General features: G+C 43.0%; 1 protein-coding gene across 1 annotated transcript in view; it reads left to right on the top strand.

Annotated features, from left to right (window-relative positions):
• The first annotated feature begins 13,075 nt into the window (after positions 1–13,075).
• The window catches only part of COMMD10 (COMM domain containing 10), a 196,300-nt gene continuing 192,511 nt past the window's right edge, over positions 13,076–16,864 (top strand). The window contains exons 1-2 of the mRNA XM_045794882.2: positions 13,076–13,161; positions 14,585–14,675. Of these exons, the coding sequence (XP_045650838.2) occupies positions 13,121–13,161; positions 14,585–14,675 (132 nt within the window). The 5' untranslated portion in view covers positions 13,076–13,120. The remainder of the gene's footprint in view (positions 13,162–14,584; positions 14,676–16,864) is intronic.

Below are 16,864 nucleotides of genomic sequence, written 5' to 3'. Positions count from 1 at the left end.
ATGCTAGCTTCACAAAAGGTGTGGGAACTACTTCCTCTTCTTTTCTTCTCCGGAAGGCTTTGTTTCAGATGACAGTCTTCTTCCTTAAATATTTGGTGGAAATTGCCCGTATATCCATTTGAGCCTGAAGTGTTGTTTTTTTTTAAATCCATTTTAATTAAATTTTCAATTCTGTGAACACTGTCACACAAGACAGAGTCTTATCATTTTTATGTAGAAAATATCTTCCCCAAATTTTAACTATAAACCACTGAAAAGATAGTGCACACCAGTATCCTTTCAATAAATTCCTTTCCCCTCTTAAATTGGCCAAAATTGGATTCTCTTGTTTATAAAGGAAACACCCTAATGCAGGTACCATCCAGAAAATGGAGAGACATTTATACTTGCAGAAAATTCCTTTTCAACAAACTTTCATGAGAAACGTGTTCCTTTTCTTTCCTAAGGTATCCCTGAGGCCTGATTTCAGAGGTCTGAGTTAGAGGCTCCCTGGCTTCTCAATACACCTGTTCCCAGTATGAACCAGTATGCTCCCAGCAGTGACAACTGAAAAAATATTGTTATACAGCTCAGAACGTGTCAATTGAAATAGAATACAAATTACCTACTTTTCAGGAGTTATTGCAAGCCAGTCCCAGAGAGGGAAGAGAGGAAGGGGTGGAGTGGGGGGGGGATGCTTCTTTTCAGAACTACTTGAGATTCAGAATCTCCATCCAGCTTTCAAACTTTCTATACAGCACTAGGCAGCAGAGTAGCATTAAGTTATAGGACTTCTATGATTTTTTACATATATCTTGGGAAAATGAGGTTCATTTGCATTTTGCAGTTTTTAGTAACTCATTTTCCTAAAAGGTTTGTGGAAGAAAAATAAGTTACATGCATGGTTTTGGCTCCCTCTGCTGGCCATTATTGGGTACTTTAAGTTTTACCCCGAAAACAAAACCACGATTCCATTCCTGAAATAGATTTGGGTTTTTTCCCCCCTCAAAGTTTAACTCAACATTTTAGTTTAACATTTCCAAATTTATGACAGACCTTTAGGTTTGGTAAATATACTTTTTATTTTGGTCCTTTTTTTTTTTTTTTTTGCTTCAGAACGGTAACTGAAAACGATCCATTTAGCAGAAAAATAGTTTAGAAAATATTTCAGATAAAAAACTTAACTCCCACTATGTTTCTTTCTCAAGCTGTCTGTGGTGAAGGTACCCAGTTAATTCTGTGGACTGATATGGGTTTTTTGTTTTGTTTTGTTTTTTTAAGTTTCTTTGTTGGCTTTTCATGATCAGCCTATAGACGTGCTCACGACAGCTAGGGTTTTGCAACTATGAAGGGCTCTGACTAATTGAAGCCAAAAAAGGATCCATCACAGGTAAGAAAATGCACAAGAGCCTTGGGAAGAACAGGTGTCAGGGCAGCTCTATGGGGCTGGGGAGCCTTGCATTATAGACCGTGACCTTCAGGACCACCTGTCAGGAGCTCAGTTGAGCTGGGGGAGAGCCGAGGTGTCAGCTGTGTTGGTAGCTGATGAAAGCAACGAATGAGCCAAAGCGAAAGACCCAAGCCTTCATTCACTGCCATGGCGTAAGAGGGATGCTACAACCAGGCAGAGCAGGACCCCCTCCCTTCCATCTTCCTCCTGGTGGAGGTCCAGGCGCATCTATGCGACACGGTGGAGGGAGCCCCGAACAAGAGTCTCCTGAAGTTGTAAGGACCCTGTGTCGGGGGAGACAAGGTGAGTAGGGTCTAGGACTGGAAGGGTACTGGCTACTGAGTCAGAGTGGGGAAGGATGTCTCTCAGATTCTCTCCTCCCCCGGAGAAGGAGCCCTAAGCAGAAGCGCCTGGGCCCGAAGCCTCAGGTAAAGACGCCAAGGAACAAAGACACCTGGCGAGAAACGCAGGTGTGTCGAGAGCATTAGCCAAAGGGGCTTTGTCCTTGACTGCCACTCGCCCAGACTCAGTGCACTGGCTGTGCACCCCACTGGCATGGGGCGGGCAACTCTCCTTCAGGGGCGTGCCAGGGAAGGCTTCCGAATGAAAAATCACACGGGAGGTTTTGAACCCGGAGCCGGACTCCTCATCATCGGTGGGGTGAATCAGCTCCAACTATTTTTGTCCTGGTATCAATCACTCAAGTTTTAAAGTCGCTGGGGACAGGGTTGAATGGTCCTAAGGTGGGTCAGAACCTCCCCCCCCCAGACTCGCAGTCCCGACAAGACAGCGTGGAGTGGGAGAAGAAGAATAGGCAGATAAAATCAGGTGCCTTTGCAAAACCGAGGGGAAGAGAAGCTGGGCGGGGCAGCTCCACACCCATGCACTCTGTGCTCTGATCTCTCCATTCATCGAGAAAACAAAGCAGAACCGATTGTAGAAAAGCTCTTTCTTTGGGTGGAGGTCTATTGCTGACCTCTCCCGTTATCTGAACAGACAGGCTTCTAGAAATAATACTCAGCAGTCAGTGTACCCATTTCTTTCTTTTTTTAATTTTTATTTTTAAATTTTTTAAAAAGTAAACTCTACCCTCAACATGGGGCTTGAACTCAGAGCTCTGAGATCAAGAGTCACATGCTCTACTGACTGAGCCGGCATGGGGGAGGGGAGGCCCTCAGTGCATCCGTATCTGTCATATATTTCATTTGTTAACTCACTGTGTTTGTCATTGGCTCCTCCCGCCGCCATGTACCCCGAACTTCCCTTTTTGAGATCCCTAAGGACCCCACTGTGCGTTAAAGCCCAAGGACCCTTTTTTTTTTTTTTTTAAGATTTATTTATTTGAGAGAGAGAGAGCGCACAAGCCGGGGGAGGGGCACAAGGAGAAGGAAGGAATCCCAAGCAGACCCTCCTCTGAGCATGGAGCCTGACGCAGGGCCAATCCCATGACCCTGAGATCATGACCTGAGCCAAAACCAACAGTGGGCTGCTTAACTGACTGAGCCACCCCTGCGCCCCAAGCCCAAGGACCTTTATATCATCATTTTGCTTGACCTCCTCTCGGTATTTGTGACACTGCTGGCCACACTCTGGTTTTTGAAACCATCTTAACCTTCGATTCCACCTTCCTTCTCCCTGACCCTGCCTTCTCAGCCTCTTCTGTTGTTACACTTTCATCACAAAGTTTCTGTCCACAGCCCTCTTGAAGGTCGTGCTCCTCATTACCTTCAGCCTTTCTGGAACTGTCAGCAAGACAGTGGTTAAGGGCAGGGTCTTGAGTTAGCCCATGGCGTTCAGGTCCTGGCTCTACCCACCACCGTTGAGTGACCGTGGGAAAGTCATGCAAATTCTCTTTGTGAGTTTCCTTATCTATGCAAGTGGACCTGCCCCCAGGACTGTTGTGAGGTCCAATGAAATAACGCTCATAAAGCACTTAAAACCGTGCTAGGCACACAGTAAGCATAGCTTGATTAAAGGTGAGTACCACGGTGTATTCAGAGCATCCACAGTGACCCGTGTTCACATCAATCATGAAACTCTTTTCTACTTTGTATTGTCTTTTTTTTTTTTTTTTTTTTTAGTTTCACCTGAGTTTGTAAGTTCCTCGTGGGGAAGGACTATGCTTTTTAAATACCAGATCTTAGATTACTGTGGCATATTATTACAATTAATAAACCAATACTGATACATTACTATTAACTCAAATCCATACTCTTTAGATGTATTAGCTTTTACCTAATGTCCTTTTTCTGTTTGAGAGCACATCACAAGGGAGATATGACTCCAGGCTAGATACGGAGCTGAGAATGGGCTGGGATGTTTTTGGAACAATGAGGAAATTGGGTGAAGTGTGAAACAAATCCTCTGAGTTACCTGGGGTTCTAATGAGACCAGTTAGGACCTCTCTGGCTCTTTGACTTGTTAGAAGAATCACATTATCTTTAGTAATGCTGTGCTGATTGATTGTGAAGGAAAGTAACCACACCCCTCTCATCAATTCACTAATTTAAACGAACACTACAGGGGAAACCTGTTTAAATCGTGTGTAAACAAAGATGGGCAGTTATGCTGAAGAGACAAATGATCTCATTCTTTCTAAATGCAGTAGTATTAATAATTTACTTTGAACCTTTCTTTAACACTGAAAAGACCTTAAGTGAATTCTGATGATGATTAATGAATTGCTATTATTTACAAATTACCACGAGAAACGATGTTAATATTTGGGTCATTCAAAGTAATGTTATTGATATGTAAGCTCTTTTAGCACCTAACAACAACAACAAAAAAAACCCAAAACCTGGCCAGGTAAGTAATTCACTTTGTTTTCATTATGTTTTGAATGATGACTTTGCTGTCTGTACAAACAATACATTCTCATTAGTGGGAATTCCAGCAAGACAGAGAAGTACAAAGTAGATGGTGAAAAATTATAGAACGATCTTACCAACCAGGAATTGTGAACACTTGCCAAACTGAATTCCAGTCATCTCTGTATGCATATGTACGCCTAGATCTCCATCTATATGTGACGTATGCACGTACCTATAGAAATGATTTTAGTAAAGTGGGTAAGAGAAGGAAAAGAAACCAAAGAAATTATTTTAGATTGTTGTTTCTTTAACAGAGGCATGTGTGTTCCTAAAATACTCCCCTAAAGCAGGGGTCTTGAACTCAAGTGCCTTCAGGGGTAGAATATGATTCATGAAACAAGCTGTAAATATCAAGTCACTTCGTATTGTTTTCAAAATAAAAATCTCTCTGATTACATAGCCTCTGTCATCACCGAGTAGATCAAACAAAATGGGCAACATATTTCCACAGGCATATATATATATTTTAAAGATTTTATTTATTTATTTGACAGAGAGAAAGACAGCAAGAGAGGGAAAACAAGCAGGGGGAGTGGGAGAGAAAAAGCAGGCTTCCCTTGGGCAGGGAGCCTGATGTGGGACTTGATCCCAGGACCCCACTGAAGGGAGACGCTTAATGACTGAGCCACCCAGGTGCCCAGTGATGGACCATATTCAGACCACAGTTCTCCAGATTGTTACCCTCACAAAGATTAAGAAAAGACTAAGAAGTTATAGTCAATTTATTGCTTGAGTGATGTATTTCATTTAAGACAGTGTGAAAGATTTAGAAATTACTACTCTTAAAACTTGATTGCACCTATCTTGTCCATTCTGAAACTAGTTCTCTTAGCAATACGTTAATGTTATATTGTCAAATGTTAAAATACCTATATTTAATTTCATAAATCTAATTTCCATTTTAACAAAATCTTGGTTCTATATGGATTTAATGTTCACCGAATGCCAAAGCACTCCCATTCCTGACTTCTTTATTTTCATTAATCTCTTGGTTGACTTGTTTTTAGCTATCAGTTCTCCCAAAAGGAACTCATAGAAGCTATGAATGCAATCCTGGTTGAGAATATGTAACTTTTGCTTAATAATTGAATAGCATCTTGGCTTGACATAAGCATTTTTTTCTCAAAACTTTGTAGACATTGCTATGGAGAAGTCTGAAATTTGTGGCTTCTTTTTCCTCTGATTTTTTTCATTTGGATGCCCAAAGAATTTTCTCTTTATCCTTAGAGTTTGATAACTTTACCAGAATATGTCCCGGGATTACCATTTTATTTTATTTTAAATTATTTTTTAAAAAATATTTTATATATTTATTTGACAGAGAGAGACAGCCAGTGAGAGAGGGAACACAAGAAGGGGGAGTGGGAGAGGAAGAAGCAGGCTCCTAGCGGAGGAGCCCTATGCGGGGCTCGATCCCAGGACCCCGGGATCACGCCCTGAGCTGAAGGCAGATGCTTAACCACTGAGCTACCCAGGCGCCCCCAGGATTACCATTTTATAGCCGGTTCTTTGGAACACAATATGTGCTTCCATCAAACCACACAGACAGTTTTTCCAGTCTTACAGAGAAATTGTCTTCTGGAGTATATTTCTTGTGATTATCCCATAGAAATGATGTAAACTCACCATCCCCAACTGGAACTGGGTTTGCTGTGGAAACTGATGAAGGTACACACACACTGAGAAGGTATGAAAAGGTTTTTTACTCAAATAGTGAGGCTTTCTGGGAGGAGAAGGGCAGGTCTCCCAAGATTTCCAAAAATGGCTTGGGAGAAGGGGGAAGGGCTCTTGGCATGGGGTTTCATGAAGTTTAGGGAGCAGGGCCAGCGTGAAGGTTATCCCACGCAGACCAGCAGGTTGTGTGGTTTGAACGTCTTGCCAGTGCTAAAGAAGGGAGCCCCAGGCTTCCTGATTTGTCTGCCTGGGTGTGGGGCAGCAGGGGGAAGGGGGTGTTGGGGGCTTGAAAGCTGTCAGCCCTCAAACATCAAAAATGGAGTCAGACTCCTTACGACAATATTTGAATGTATTTTCGTGTCTATTTGTTGGATTCTTTGCCTTGGGGACATTGTTATCTTTGGATTGACCTTTCTGTGTTCTCAGTATCTACTTTGTGTTTTTCTCTTTCTTTGCTATGAATAGTCCTTCCTTTCTGTTAAAAATTCAGTTTGCAATTGTGTTTAGTCTGTTTCTCTCCGTTTCTAGTTCAGGTATTAGTTAGGAAATGGTGTGCTTTTGGTCCTCAGTCTCTTTCTTTGGTTTCACAATGCCTTCTACGTTTGATCTTGATGTTTTTTCAAGTCGTCTTTTAGCTCTTGTTCCACTGAATTAATTTTCTTACCAAGTGCTATCTCGAGCATTCACATGGGATTTTCTTCTGCCTCCTAGGCTACATTTTATTCCAGATTGCACTTTTCATCTGCTTTTTTGTATACCGTAGCCCTCTTTTTTGTACATTTTTAGGATGACTGCGTAGTTGTCACGTCCCTTTTTCTTATCCTATTTGTGTGGAGTGTGGACAGCTCTGCCCAGACCTCTGATGTGGTGCCAGAGCTTTCTAGTTCTGTTGCCTGCTACTGTGAGATCTGTTTGTTTTTCCATCCAGGATGCCAGCTTGATGGCTCACTATTGCCTTCTGTCTATTTCTCTCCAAAAACTTAACGGGAAGTTGGGGCTGAGGGTAGCATTTTGTGTGTGTGTGTGTGTGTGTGTGTGTGTGTGTGTGTGTGTATTTAATTTTCAATTTCTCAACTGTGAGATTTTATTCACTGTCCTATATCAGGAATTACTCCACTTTTAGGGGCATGTTCAGTCCCCAAGCAGGGATGCCCTAGGCTTTAGATCAGCCCTCCATTAACTGTGGCACCCCAGAGCCTCTGACTGCTCCTGAGCCAGCCCTGATATTCACTTCCCTATTCCATAAGATTTGTCCCTTTTTTTGAGGCTGGGGAGGGGCAGAGGGAGAAGGAGAGAGATTCTTCAAGTTCCACACTCAGCACAGAGCCCGATGTGGGGCTCGATCGCAGGACCCTGAGATCATCACCTGAACCGAAATCCTGAGTCAGATGCTTACCCTACTGAGCCACCCAGGGGCCCCTCACTTCCCTAGTTCATTCTTTTCCTTTCCACTTCGGATAGGGGAAGGACTGGAGTGCCTGTGGATTTCAGCCAGTGTTAACAGTGGAGGGGGAGTTGTTAAGGGAAGTCTATTGTCACTGCAGCTCCAATGTAACTGTTCCCATTAGCTTCTGTCGACGGGTATCTTTTCTTATTTTCTCTTTTCAAATTTCCAACTCCTTATTCCTCATTTGGAATACTAGACATAGTTTTGTGTTTTCTGCCTTACTGCTCTACTTTTCCCCTTGCCAGAGGCAAGAAAAGAGTGATTCCTGCAGTTTCCTCCACTGAGTCCTGTATCAGCCTTCACAGATTAGAGCCTCCAGGATTTCCCACACCTTCCCCTTGGCTGTTTACCTCCCATTCTGCTCCTCTCTAATTTGGGAAATATATAAACCGGGGGATTCTCATGGCTTTGTGGATGCATTCTGTTTCTAGCACTGTTTTAGCACGTGGGGGATCACCCTTAGACTCCATCCTAACCAGGGTAGATGCTTTGTTTCTTTCCCTGGCAGACACTTTTTCGAATGTGTTATTAAGTTACGCTTTTCTCCTTTGCGATTGAGTGGATTTTTCTCTTTCTGTTGCATGTTTGTGGTGTCTACTACTTTTATTTCTTGACTAGTCATTGGGTAAAAGGCAATCTGTAACAGTACCACATGCAATATGTGTGGGAAACGCCATCAATTTATTTTCCCACCGTGTTCACTGGTGGAAATTACTGAAGAAGCCATTTAATCTTTCACACGTCTTAGGTGTAAATATCAGTCCTCTTAATGGCACAGGCCTCGGGGAAGGAGAATGGAGGAAACTAGGTGCAAATTAAAATGGAGGGGTGATAATTTGAGATGGTTTTCGGCTTTAAGAATAGATCAGAAAGGGATCTGTTCATGTACCACAAAGTATATATTTGTCACATTTTAATAAACGTTTCCCTCCCATACCCTTGCCCACCCTCCATTTGGTTAATACTGTTTGTTATGGCACATGTGGCCTGCAAACTTGATGCTTTTCTTTTCTTTTCTTTTTTTTCTTTTCTTTTCTTTTCTTTTCTTTTCTTTTCTTTTCTTTTCTTTTCTTTTCTTTTCTTTTCTCTTTCCTTTTTTCCTAAGCTTCTCACTTCCTTTCCACATCACAGCCTGGAATGGAAATACTCAGAACAGATAAGTCTCATGCATTCTTTATTTCTGATTATCTCACATCAAACAGGAACAGTCACATAACCTACTCGTAAATAAAAATATGCAAGTTTGAAACTTCATTCCCCCGAGAATTGACGGAGAAAATGTGGAAGGAACAATGACATGTTTCTCATCTAGAAGGGTGTTCTTTAGTTCCACTCCAACTGATTCCCTCACACCTATGAGGCAAGTGCTGACTAGAGAGCTAAAAACAGGGCTCGAAACTGTGACCGAGGGGTGGTGGAGAGGGGGAGGTGTGGGTTCCGTGTGGTGTTGAGGAGGAGAAAAACTGGGGCAATGGCTTCTGCAAGCGAACGGGACAAAGCAGCTGACTGTGGATTTTGTATTTGATAGTCATCTGGGGTAGGGCCGTGAGTAGCAGGTAGTTCGAGCCCTCCACCCTTATGTGACTCTGAACTGCCTTTGATAGTTCGCCTGAGAAACTCAGGATGAGGTGTAGGACTACAGACTGTCACAAAGTTAAGGACCTGGGCCAGACGCTTAGCTAACCCACTGCCAGCATACTCTGGGTACATAATAAAATGCCTATACTCCCAGTTTGACAGTATTTATCAAAAGCTTACTTACAAGGTCGTCCCGGCTGGACTGGGTTCCTGGGGCTCAAACACTAGTGTGTTGGGTGAATAGGTATTACCCTTCCTCCATAGATAACCATTTGCATTGATTTGGGCTGGGCTCCCGGGTGTACCCAGAGTTTACTTAAGGGTTGGTGGAGACTTTGGGGGAGGGGAAAGGCTCAGCTCTTGTATTTACTTCATTGAGTGTCAAATATACAAACCATGCCTCGTAGGGAGAGAGTGGGTGCATACTGTATTGCAGGAAATGGCCATGGGGCCCTTGAGAAGGAACTCACCCAAAGGGAGGTGTTCCAAAGGTCACACCCAGAAGGAAGTGTTAGCTCCCACGACACAGTGGACCTCACTCCAACCTGTGCTGTTACAGCCTTTGGTGAAACAACCAGGCACATGCGAACTAAAAAGGCTGCATCACCAAAGAGCTAAGACATTCAAAGCTTAAGCAACTCTTGCACTGAGATTCCACCCAAGGAGTAACACTGTCTCTGAGTGATGTTCCTCTCCCCATACGCTCAGCCTTGCCACGTCTCAGGCAGTGCAGTGTTCAAGTTTCCCAATACAGGGGCCCTGGGAACTTTGCACTGTTGGTCTTAAAGCCCCTGCCACTTGCTGCCACCTTGGGGGGGGTGTGGGGTGGATGGGAGAGGAGACATCTGGAGAGCGGGTTGGGCAGGGATTGTGCCCTGAGCTCGCTTCTCCTACAGGTTTGGGACTCCGATCCTACTCGAGATTTTCCAGTGAATGCCTACAGGCGCCAGGGGACATACCCCGTGAGTCCAGGGGAGGTCTGAGCCATGGGACAGATTTTGATCAACAAGAGACAGAAGATTGGAAAGAGTCTGCAGACAAATTTGCTCACTCCCACCTCCTGGCTGTTCTAAGACACAGTACCTCAAAATAGTGTGTCTGGAAATATCACAGTACTGAGAAATCAACTAGGTTTTCCATCTGTAACCAGCTGGAAAACACACCACCTTGTATTTGCTTCTCTCCTTTCCTTCCTTCCCTTTTGCACTCACAAATAATTCGCTACAATGACAGTCCCCAGGGAAGCACTAGCTTGTAACTCAGGCTGTTTTTCTAGAGAACCCAGGCTAACACAGAATGAAAAAAATAAAAGTTGGGTTTGGTGAAAGTTGCAATGAGGGCAAGGATACGGAGGAAATTTGGGGGCATTCAGTATGTTTCATAGCCATAACAGATCAGGCGCAGCCGATCAGGGCTCTGGATCCATCATCGAGATGGGTTGACAAGTTTGAGGGTTAGGGGTAATGTGTGGTATGGAACCGTGTCTCCAGGAGGGATATATCCTGTCTCTAGCAGGTGGCCACAGGTAGACAAAGGACTTTTTCATGAATCTATATGCATATACTCCAAAGACCACAGAAATATTTTGGGTGAGGTTCTCACTTAAGGGGTGAAATTATTCTCTGCCTCAAGTCTTTATAGCAACAAGTACCAATAAAAAGTGATAGCCCCATCAGTGACATTAAGAGAACACCTGGAGACTTTATTGCTAAAACCTTGGAAGTCCATGCTCTGTGTTATAAAAGAGGGGAGAGTGCTTCTCCCATATACACATCACACTGTTTAATTCTTACCACAGCCCCTGGGAGCACACACCGACATTATTCTCTTTCCCATTTTACAGATTAGGAGTAAGAAGTTTAAGGGAGATAAAGTGATTTGTTTCAGGTTACATGGATTCAGGGCTTGAACCATCCTGATGCCCTTTTGCTCAAAACCCTAGCTGTGGTTGTGAAGGAACTGAGGAGGTAAATTTCACTAGAGATTCCAAATGGTTTTAGCTGGTTAGCGGCCCTACTGCAGGCAATGAATGAAGACAAAAGCGGAATTATTCAGAAGTCAAGGGAACTGGGGCTCTTCTAGAATTATGCCAGGTAAAGTAATCTGTGTTTGTTTCAGAGACCTATAATTTATGTAGATTCAGATACATCTTTTTCAGATACTGCACAAATTGGGGAGTGCGTAGAGTGTTGTGGAATTAAAATGTATTTGTATGTGTTCAACACACTGTATAATTGACTCAATTATCCATGTGGGGATTATTCACTTTTAATTTGCAATCTGGCTTCTCCTTTCAGTTAGGATGTTTTTGGGGCTGCTCTACCAATGCCAAGTAATTTAAATAATAATTTAAGTAAAACATAATTAGGTAGGAAAATTAAATTCAATCTTTTGCCAGCTCCCGAAGATTCTACAGCTGAAATGTAACTCTAACTCACTTGCAGTTTTTTTCACCCTCCAAAGCTATTTTACTACCACGGGATTTTATTGCTTTCCATAGATTATTGCAATAGTTCCCTGTTTGACTTTCCGCTTACCTCTTTCCAATCCAATCATCATTCCGCTGACAGTAATCTTCGAAAGATAAAAACCAAAAAGAAGACAGAAAAAGAACAGCAGCTCTCATCACAAAAATGTCTCTCCTTGAAAACATTAACGGGGCCGCCTGGGTGGCTCATTCGTTAAGGGTGCTGGGGTCATGATCCCAGGGTTCCGGAATAGAGCCCCGCATTGGGCTCCCTGCTCAGCGGGAGCCTGAATCTTCTTCCTCTTCCTGCTTGTGCTCTTTCTGTCAAATAAATAAATAAAATCTTTTAAAAAAAGAAAATATTAATGACTCCCCATTTCTCACTAGCTCAAGGGCACATGCTGTAATCTATCATTCAAGACCTCATGGCACCTGCTAGAGAAAGTTTTCCTGATCCTAACTCCCTACACGCCCCCCCCCCCCCGCCCCGCCCTGTGCTTTACCACTCTTCCTACCTCTAAATCCCTTGAATGCTCTACATGTTTTTCTCTGAGGCAGACAAAGCTATTCGTGAACCCATGGTGGGATCCCTGCTTTACTGTGAGATTCTAAATGACAGTCTCTGTGGGCATGAATCTCCCCTATTGAGCAGTACCTAGCTCAGCACCGGACGGCAGAAGGGCGCAATGAAACTTGTCCATATGAACTGCCGGCAAACCCTGACGGTAGGAATTTTGGTCTTTTGTACCCCAGTGCCTAGCAAGGTATCTGGTATACAGTAGGTGCTCAGTGAATACAGGGATACAGATACAGGAACGGCTGATCGCACAGTGCCGAGGCTGGAGCTGGTGGCATGACCTCTCCTGCGGGTGAATGTGTGACGTTCCGGGCTGCTTTTGGGGAGAACGTTCCACTGCCTGCCCCTCTGCAGTACAGGCTAGACTCTGGCGGCCGTGGGGTGCTTAAACTTCCTCTGTTAAAAAAAAAAAGAAATATGTATATGTGCAGACATCTAAATATATGTTTGTACATGCCTACGACATAAAAATACGCATCCATATCCAGATATACATACAGCACAACAGAGGTGTGAAGTGTGCAGGTCCACTCATACTCAGAATCTTTCGATAGATATAGTACAGTACTGTCATGTATTTTCCTTATGATTTTCTTAATATTTTCTTTTCTCTAGCTTACTTCCGCTTATTTTATTGTCATAATATAGTATATAATAAATATGACATACACAAGGAGTCCATCGACTATGTGATCGGTAAGGCAAGGCATCCGGTCAACAGGAGGCTGTTAGTACTTAAGTTTGGGGGAGTCAAAAATTACATGTGGATTTTTGACTTATGGCAGGGTGGGCAAACGTAGCCGCTACTTGCTCAAGGGTCAGCTGTGTATGTATAATAAGCAAATAGATAAACAGAAATACGTTAATACGCGAACAGGCTTAAGGCAGAACAGTGACAGCGGCGCGAGGAAAGCGAGGAGGGTCCCTCTTCCCTGGAAAGACCCAGGACAGGATTCGCTCCTGCGCCCGAAGGCGGAGCCTGCGCGGCTTGGGCCTTCCGCCTTTCCGTAGGCCTGCCGTCATTGGCTGAGCTACAGACAGCTGACAGGCGGCGGCAGGCTTGGGAGCTTCAAGGATGGCGGCCACCACGGTGCTGATCCTGCCGGAGAGCCCCAGGTAGCCGCCAGGGCTGGCGCGGACCGGGCGGCGTCAGGACGCCCCTGCTGGCTGTCGCCTTGGCTCCGAGGCGGGGCCCGGCCGAGGGGGTGGGCGCGGGGCTGGCGAAGTCGCGGTGCAGCCCCGCAGGAGTGCGGGGGGCTGTGGGCTTCTCACCTCAGTGGTTCACGTACTTGGGGCTCCAGTGCGCCTGGCAGCTGGGGTCAGTAGGACGGTGTGTGTGGTGTGTGTCACCGTTTCCAGAGGGTGGGATCTGAAGTACCCACGCCTACCTGGAGTAGTGCTGAAAAAACTATGCCCTTTTTCTATTTTCAGCTTTCTCGGGCCTGATTATGAGAAAGGCTCGCAGTGGTGCTGGACGCTCTTTTACCCCTGACACGTGTCAGTAGCCCTTTTCAATCAAGAGAGAATAGTTCTCAGGCGGGGAGCTTGGGGCTGGTAACAGTATCTAGCCAGAATTTGGTAATGTGGCTTTTGATTTCATTTTATTTATTTTTAGTTCATTTCTACTTACGGTAGGTAAGGTCGCCAGCCCAGGGTGGTGATACAGAGTTCTCTCTCAAAATGCAGTTATTTAAATAGAAATGACTCCCATTTCATGAAAAATAAATACTGTGCAGGTAGTGTGCGGATGCGGAAAAAGTGCTGAGGTGGACCGGTAAATAATTGAAGTTGGAAAGTAACTCCCTTGAGCCTGAATTGGGCAGGCAGCTTCTTGAAGAAGAGAATTGTCATTTCAAAGTTTTTCGTCTGTCTGGATTTCTTGAGTTCTGACGGCCAGTTCCTCCCCTCACATCAGTGTTCTGTTTAACACCCACCACATCAATAAGCCATAACCAGTATGATGCAGTAGGATAGTTCTTATCATCTAATTTAAAGCTGATTATTACCGTTGAAGCACGGTTTTAAAACAACTGTGTACTGTTAACCCAAATGATTTTATGTGTGTGTGTGTGTGTGTGTGTATATATATATATATATATATATATATATATATATATATATATATATATATATATATATATAATTCCATTATCTGCCATTCAGCATTCTTTTCTTTGTATTTTGGTGTCATGGCCACTTTCCTCCTTCCATTCTTTCCATAGTTCTTCTGTGGGTTAAGTTGGTATTAAATATTCACTGCTGAGTTAATGCCATTCTCCACAAAGTGCAAGTTTCCTCTGGTAGCTCACCTTGCCCCCAAAGAAAGAGAAACTCTGCCAAATGGATGAGTACTTTTGGGAGGCATCTTTTTGGAAATGTCCCCCCTTCCTTTGCTGGCCGTCATCTGTTCTTTATAGCAATCAGAGTTGTTGAAATGGAAACTTTGAGACAACAGCAATTGTAGACAAATGTACTTATAGCAAGAACAGTTCCACTTGGAAAACTCATTTTAAAATTTTTGTTTTACAAATTTATTTAGCATGAAAAAGGCAGTGTCGCTGATAAATGCCATAGATATAGGAAGATTTCCACGATTGCTCACTCGAATTCTTCAAAAACTTCACCTGAAGGTTTGTATTTTTGCATTTCTATAGTTTATAATACTTTCTTGTGATTGCCCTGAAACTCTTTGTTTCTACTCGAAAAACTTTTTCTGAAGTATAGTGTTCCCCAGTGTGTCCTTGGCTCTCTAGAACATTTTGTGATGTCACATGGTCAAAAGTTTGGGAAACTCTCTTCTCATTAAAATTAATCTTTTTTATTATGGAACTTTTCAGAGTGTATATATTAGATATATTTTTTTCAGAGTATATTTTATGGTAGTAAATATTTAAGGGTGAATACGGTGTGCAAGATTGTCCAAACGTGTTTGACCTTGGAACTGTGGTATCATGGTATATATTTTGGGACTCAGGTTCTGTGTAACATGCTTTGGAAAAATTCTGATTTCATTCTTCCTCCTAAAAATAATGCTGTGGTTTTGCTAGCACCCAATATTTAATCTTCCATTTAATCTGCCTCTTCTACTTTTATTTCGAGGGTGTGGTTATTTTGGACATACTGATGTTTAGTGATTCACTGCTCGGTCACTAATCTAAGTTAACTTCTGTATCAAATTACAAAAATTTAATTCCATCCAACACATGTTTATGGCACACCTAGTAACTGGTAACTCTGCCTGGTGGTGCCAGGCATCACCATTAAATGAGAACCTGGCCTTTTTTTAAAATTTAAATTCCAGTTAGTTAACATACAGTGTAATATTAGTTTCGGGTGTACGATATAGTGATTCAGCACTTCTGTACCACACCCGAAGAGCCTGGACCCTTTCCTCTTCTTTTTCCTGGGAGCCAGCCCCGTTCTGAGCCCTTTCTTCCTCTGACATGTCTCTCAAATCCAAGTTCTCTTCATAGTCCTAGTCCAGATCCTTAACATCTCTGCCGTAGACTACAGTAACTGCCTTCAAACTGGGATCTCTGCTGAAAGTCTTCTCCCTCCTATCACTGCTTCATAATGCTAGTCCATTTATCTCTCCAAATACTTTTTTTTCCTAAAAAACAAAAAACGAAAAACCCAGTTGATCATATCTGTACAGTGTTTAAAGCCATCATTGACTTCCCATTGTCCCATGGGAAAAAGTTCAAAATCTTTAGCATTGTATTATAATCGCCTTGTAATAACAGTATAATATGGCCAGAAGCTATATTATTCCCACTTTGCAAGTGCTCCAATCACACTGGACTGTGGTCTTTTACTGGAACGTATGGTGAACTTTTCTAACTCTGAGTCTGTGCATATGGTCTTTCCCTTACCTGCAATGTCTTTCTTCCCTTCTTTAGTGGAAAAACTATGCATCTTTCAAGGATTTGGGCATCTCGCTCTCCGCAGTTTGTTTTCTCTGCTTCTAAAACACTCGGTTCATTGTCACCTCATTTTAGTACAGCATTAGAAGTATTTGTTTTATGATGACAAGATCTTTCGCTGACCTTGAATACCTTGAGTATCATGTCTTACTCATCTTTGTATTTCCATACCTAATACCTTGGTGCTTATGCTGTTGCTGCCCGATAGCTATTCTTGGAGTTAATTCTTTGCCTTGCATGGGAAACACAAAACAAATGCAGGTCCTCTAAATTCCTGGCTATAAGGAATCTGTGATAGAGATGGAGAGACAGGAGGAACCACCACTGTATTCTAAAAGCAGTTGCATTCTGTGGTATTTGTGATTCTCAGTTACATTGCTCCTTCTGATACTGTGCTAGTGGCTTTGTGTTATTAGTTCATCTGATCCTTACAGCAACTTTAAGAAGTAGGTACTATTGTCATCCTTATTTTATTCATGAAGAAACTGAGATAGAAACCAGTTAAATAGTCTAAGGTCACACAGCCAGCGAGTAAGCAGCCTGGTTCCAGAATCCATTTGTTTAACCCATTACAGTAAACCTCAGGGAAGAGTACAGAAAAGTATATAAATTAGTCTAAAAGTGAATGATGTAGGCAATCAACACCGAAGTTCTGCTTTGATTCACTGAACTGGTGGCCGCCTTCTTACACTTATGAAACACCATGGGACAAAAAACTCTTAGATATATCTTTTGTTCTTCATAGCGAGGGAGGATAGGACATTTGCAGGAGAAATGTGATATGTACTTTGCCTTTGACCCTCTCAGTCATATCGAGTTGTGAATAAGTTAGTGTCTTAGAGTAAGTGGGTGGCCAGAGCATTCCACAGCGCTTTAATGCTGTGCTGTCATTGGTA

The sequence above is a fragment of the Ursus americanus genome, chromosome 5 (genome assembly GCF_024610735.1).
Source record: "Ursus americanus isolate L20-20 chromosome 5, mUrsAme1.1.p, whole genome shotgun sequence".
NCBI classification, from domain to species: domain Eukaryota; kingdom Metazoa; phylum Chordata; class Mammalia; order Carnivora; family Ursidae; genus Ursus; species Ursus americanus.
The sequence above is the reverse complement of the archived record's forward strand: the minus strand, read 5'-3'. Positions and strand labels throughout refer to the sequence as shown.